This window comes from Colobus angolensis, unplaced genomic scaffold (genome assembly GCF_000951035.1).
Source record: "Colobus angolensis palliatus isolate OR3802 unplaced genomic scaffold, Cang.pa_1.0 Scaffold210, whole genome shotgun sequence".
Taxonomy (NCBI): Eukaryota; Metazoa; Chordata; class Mammalia; order Primates; family Cercopithecidae; genus Colobus; species Colobus angolensis.
Genome location: NW_012115267.1, coordinates 3,974,589 through 3,979,966, shown reverse-complemented (window position 1 = coordinate 3,979,966; position 5,378 = coordinate 3,974,589). Strand labels below are relative to the sequence as shown.

Below are 5,378 nucleotides of genomic sequence, written 5' to 3'. Positions count from 1 at the left end.
TACAATGGTTCACTTTTAATTTTTGATTTTATAATGGTACAAAATCAATGCATGCTCAGTAAAAGCCATACTTTACCTATAAAACCTTTCTTTTCAGTACAGTATTCAATAAATTACGTGAGATATTCAACATTTTATAAAACAAGCTTTGTGTTAGATGATTTTGCCCAACTGTAGGCTAATGTAATTGTTCTGAGCACATATAAGGTAGGTTAGAGGTTAGGCTAAGCCAGAATGTTTGGTAGGCTAGGCATATTAGACACATTTTTGACTTGTAAGTTTTTTTTTTGAGATGGAGTTTCATTCTCATCGCCCAGGCTGGAGTGCAGTGGCACTATCTTGGCTCACTGCAATCTCTGCCTCCTGGGTTCAGGCGATTCTCCTGCCTCAGCCTCCCGAGTAGCTGGGATTACAGGTGTATACCACCATACCTGGCTAATTTTTTGTACTTTTAGTAGAGATGGGGTTTCATCATGTTGGCCAGGCTGGTCTCAAACTCCTGACCTCAGGTGATCCGCCCGCCTCGGCCTCTAAAGTGCTGGGATTACAGGTGTGAGACACCACACCTGACCTAATATTTTCAATATTCCATATACCCTTTCCATATAGAAAGGATATATAAAGCTAATTTTATTTATTTATTTATTTGGAGACAGGGTCTCGCTCTGTTGCCCAGGCTGGAGTGTGGTGGCACAATCACAGCCCACTGCAGTCTCAACCTCCCTGGCTCAAACTACTCTCCCGCTTCAGCCTCCCAAGTAGCTGGGACTACAGGTATGCACCACCATGCCCGGTTAATTTTATTTTTATTTTTTGTAGGAACAGGGTCTTCACTATGTTGCCCAGGCTGGTCTCTTACTCCTGGGCACAAATGATCCTCCTGTCTCATCCTCCCAAAGTGCTGGGATTACAGACAGGAGTCACTATGCCTGGCAACCTAATATTATTTATTTCAAAGACCAACAAAGTAGATAAAACTCAGGCCAGCCTATTAAAGAAAAAAGAGACAAAGCAAAATAAATATAAAACATGTAAATGAGAAAAGAGACATAACCAGGTAAACAGAGATTTAAAAATAACGGCATGATACACATTCACTCTATGGCAATATATCTGAAAACCTAGGGGTGAGCCTGCTTCGTGGAGAGCATTTCAATGCCTCCAGCTGGTGACTAATCCAGGACTGGGCAAAGGGCAGGCTCCTGATGATGAGAGGTTTGCAGGAGGTTCTAAGAAAAGTTTCCTCATCTGAACTTCTAAAAATGACCTTCTCATCTTCTGGATTTTTTGGTGTGAATAAAATCCTGGAGCTGCAGTAGCCTTTTGCTGCTGGTCTAAGGACAAAAACCAATGTGTGGAAAGTGCAAAGCCAGGAGAATCACATGAAGCCAGAACCTCGGAACTGCAACCCCAAAGCCCACCCTCCTTCTGAACTTCCAGTCATGTGAGCAAAATCTCTGGGCCACAGAAGCCCAAAGCATCCTGTGGTACCTACATCATGCCACAAAAAAAGTCTATAGTTCTAAACATTTTTACAAGTTATAAAACTTCAGACAATAGAAGTCATGTGACTTTCTCTGGGGGTAGAAGGGACCTTTTTTTTAGTAAAAGGGGAAGCCTATGAGCAACCAAGAAAAATACCCGCCATTGACGACAGACACATTTCAAATCCCAAATGCCAAGAGGTATCGTAAGCTCAAAGGACGGAGGACAGACTTGAAACAATGCTGGCAACACATGTCACAAAAACAAACAGACTTTCGGTCCAAAGGCTTCGATGAATTGATAAGAAGTACACAAACGACCTAACACTCATGAGATTTCAGCTCAGCTAGCAGTTTCCTAAGGCCATCAAACGTACAGGCCTAAGCATGGGCATTCCCTCTGAGCAGCAATTACTCCTCTGGGAACTGACACTGAGCATATGATCCTAAACCTAGATAGAGTTTTGTGCACAAAATGTTGATCTCAACATTCATAGATTAAAAACTGGGGCCAAGCATGGTGGCTCACGCCTGCAATCCCAGCACTTTGGGAGGCGGAGGCAGGCGGATCACTTGAGGCCAGGACTTCCAGACCAGCCAGCCTGTCCAACATGGTGAAATCCCGTTTCTACTAAAAATACAAAAATTAGCTGGTGTGGTGGCACACGCCTGTAGTCCCAGCTACTCAGGAGGCTGAGGCAGGAGAATTGTTTCAACCTGGGAGGCAGAGGTTGCAGTGAGGTGAGATCATGCCACTGCACTCCAGCCTGGGCCAACAGAGCAAGACTCCGTCTCAAAACAAACCAAAACAATTCATCAAGCTGAACACTTAGGATCTGCATTCTATTGTATGTTAATTATATCTCAATAAAAAATAAACACACAAACAGTACACTTAAAACAAAACTGGGAAAATCTTGTCCCTAAACTCAAAGCACACAAGTCAGGAGTCAGGCAATCAAATGTTCTTCAGGGACAGTCCACTCTCAAGTGCCACATTTGTTGGGAAAATTCTCCCCTTCTCCCAGCCACCTCTGGGTGCACAACCCTCTCCTGCGTGCAGACCACAGTCTGCTTCCTATCACTGGTAGATACAGAGGTGGCCTCTCTCCCCAAGACAGCAGGGCCCTGGGGGGCGGCCTGGACGTCCTCAGTGTGTCCCCACTGCTTAAGTCCCAAACCCCATCAAGCAGGGCCGTATGACTATCAGAGCCCCTGAGAATCAGATGGTCACACCATTACCTCGGGGAAGGGTCCCTCCAGTCTCCCCTCTTGTTGGCTTTCTTGGCTCTGGAGAACTCGTTCACCCAAACGCTGCCAAACAAACCAAAGCTGACCCGCAGCCACCTCCCAGCATCTCCTGCAGGGGCGTCTCCCTCCAAACACTCAGATTCATCCTCTCCCTGGGGGTTGAGCTCTGCAGACTGTGAGGATCCATCAAGCGTCTTCTGCCCGCTGGGCTCCCCGTCCCGCTTTGGGTCCGCAGCCCCTTCCTTGTGCGCTTCTTTTTGTGGAGGCTCTGGCGGTGGGCTGCTGCCAGGGGGCTCCATTTCTTCATCTGGATCAAATCTAAGGAATAATTTCTTTCCATGGACCTAGAAAAAATGAACAGAGATCTAAGCCTTACAGAGCCAGAGGGGAACGGGGAACGCAGATATGTACCCTATTGCAAAGGTCTTCCTCCTGGCCCCTGGGGGAGCCTTCCCAAATGGCCCCTGGGGGAGCCTTCTGGCCCCTGGGGGAGCCTTCCCAAATGGAGTCTTTGGGCCCCTGGCGGGGAGCCTTCCCCAGTGGAGTCTTTGGGCCCCTGGCGGGAGCCTTCCCCAGTGGAGTCTTTGGGCCCCTGGCAGGAGCCTTCCCCAATGGAGTCTTTGGGCCCCTGGGGGAGCCTTCCCAAATGGAGTCTTTGGGTTCTGCTTTTTGATCTTTTGCTCCAGTGGTGTGAGCAGTTCGCATGTGGTTTTCAAAGTGACCGGGAGCAAGTAGACTTAGTTGGCAGTGAAACAGACCCATGCTGGATGGCAGGACCACCCTGGACAACCTGGGGGGAATCGCTCCCAATTTTTTCATGCAGTAGCTAAGAAATGAACATAAGTTGTCATTCCTTCATTCCATTCATAATACATTTTCTATGCCAGAAATAAGCAGTGCATGGGAATGCACACACACAGAGCAGCTAAAGACAACACACTGTAAGACTGGGTACCCCACGCTACCCCCGCCACCAGCGTATTGGACTTGATAAGAAAACTGTAATCAATACAAATTAGATACTGAAACAAAAATTGACCAATGAATCAAATCACCACTGTAAAATGTACAAAGCAAAGGACCCACCTTATCGCACTGAAAATGATTTCAGTAGAAGAAAATAAATACAGAAAATGTGTGTTAAAGGATGTTCTGGCTGCTTTGAGTTTATTTTCTTTTTTTTTCAGACGGAGTCTCGCCTAGACTGGAGTGCAGTGGCACCATCTTGGCTCATTGTAGCCCCCATCTCCTGGGTTCAAGCGATTCTCTTGCCTCAGCTTCCCAAGTAGCTGGGACTATAGGTGAACACCACCACATCCAGCTAATTTTTATATATTTAGTAGAGACCGGGTCTCACCACATTAGTAAGGTTGGTCTTGAACTCCTGACCTCAAGTGATCTGCCTGTCTTGGCCTCCCAAAGTGTTGTGATTCCAGGCATGAGCCACCACACCTGGCCCTTGCTTTGAGTTTATTTTCATGTTACACCTCCTGATATGCAGCATGTATGCCTAGATTCCAGAATGTGTCGGTTCTACACAGCCTGAAATTCAGGCAGTCTTTCAAAGAGTATAAGTCAAAACATCTGGCATTAATATTGGTAATGCCTGTGTTACTTTTTTGACCACTACAGGTCTGTGCTTAAAGATCACTATTCTGCTATGATCTTTAACTTATTAATTAGCATACAAATTAATCTTGAAATCCTCTACACAAAAGAGCATTACCTTTCAAAATAATCCCAGAATAGCTTATCTGTAAATCTGAGCACAGATTGTTATTTGCCACATATTAGAAATGGTTTAACTGACCTACATAAAAAAAAAATTGAGCAAGGATTTAAGTGGGCATAATAGAATCTGCTGCAGAAAATATTTCTTGGTATAAATTCACCAATGTTGATATAATTCTGATGAAAATAACTGTCAAATGCCCATGATGATCAAAACATTTACTAGGTCAAAAATGTCTAGGTCAAGATGTCCTCATACCCTCTCCAACTATGGCAATTTCTACTGTCCCTCTTTTAGGTTCCTGTGACATTGCAGCCACTTCAGTTCGCTAATCATTAATTAAGCTTATTCAATGTGCCTGGCAGTGTGCTAGGCTCCAAGGGCAAACAGATGAGTAAGGCGCTGCAATGGTTTGAATGTGTTCCCCAAAAAGTATGTGTCAGAAACTTAATCCCCAATGGCACAGTGGTAAGAGATGGCCCCTCTGAAATCAGGCCATAGGGCTCTGACCTCCTGAATGGAATAATGCCAACTGCAAATGACACGGCAAGATGCCAGTGCCATGCCCTTGGACTCTGCACGTTCCAGAACTGTGAGCTCTATAGACTTCTATTGTTTATAAATTACCCAGTCTCAAATATTCTGTAATAGCAGCAAAAATAGATTACAACAATCTCCAATGTTCGCTTATCTGTAACATAGGTGAACTTTGAGGACTTTATACCAAGTGAAATAAGCCAGTCAAAAAAACTCCAAATACTGTATAACTGTATAATTCCACTGATATGAGGTAGTTGGGGGAGTAAAATTCAGAGAGACAGAAAGTAGAAAGGTGATTGCCAGGAGCTGCGGGAAGGGAGGAAAGGGAGAGTTAGTGTTCAACAGGTATGGCATTTCAGCTTGGGGAGATA

At 45.1% G+C, this 5,378-nt stretch overlaps 1 protein-coding gene across 4 annotated transcripts in view; it reads right to left on the bottom strand.

The window, feature by feature from the left end:
- NEIL2 (nei endonuclease VIII-like 2 (E. coli)) overlaps positions 1 to 5,378 on the bottom strand; it is a 20,047-nt gene that overhangs the window by 4,404 nt on the left and 10,265 nt on the right. For 3 of the 4 annotated variants that reach the window (XM_011942825.1, XM_011942827.1, XM_011942826.1), the window contains one exon: positions 2,727 to 3,079. The exons of the other annotated variant lie outside the window; for it this stretch is intronic. In XM_011942825.1, the coding sequence (XP_011798215.1) occupies positions 2,727 to 3,079 (353 nt within the window). The remainder of the gene's footprint in view (positions 1 to 2,726; positions 3,080 to 5,378) is intronic. 4 annotated transcript variants of the gene reach the window in all.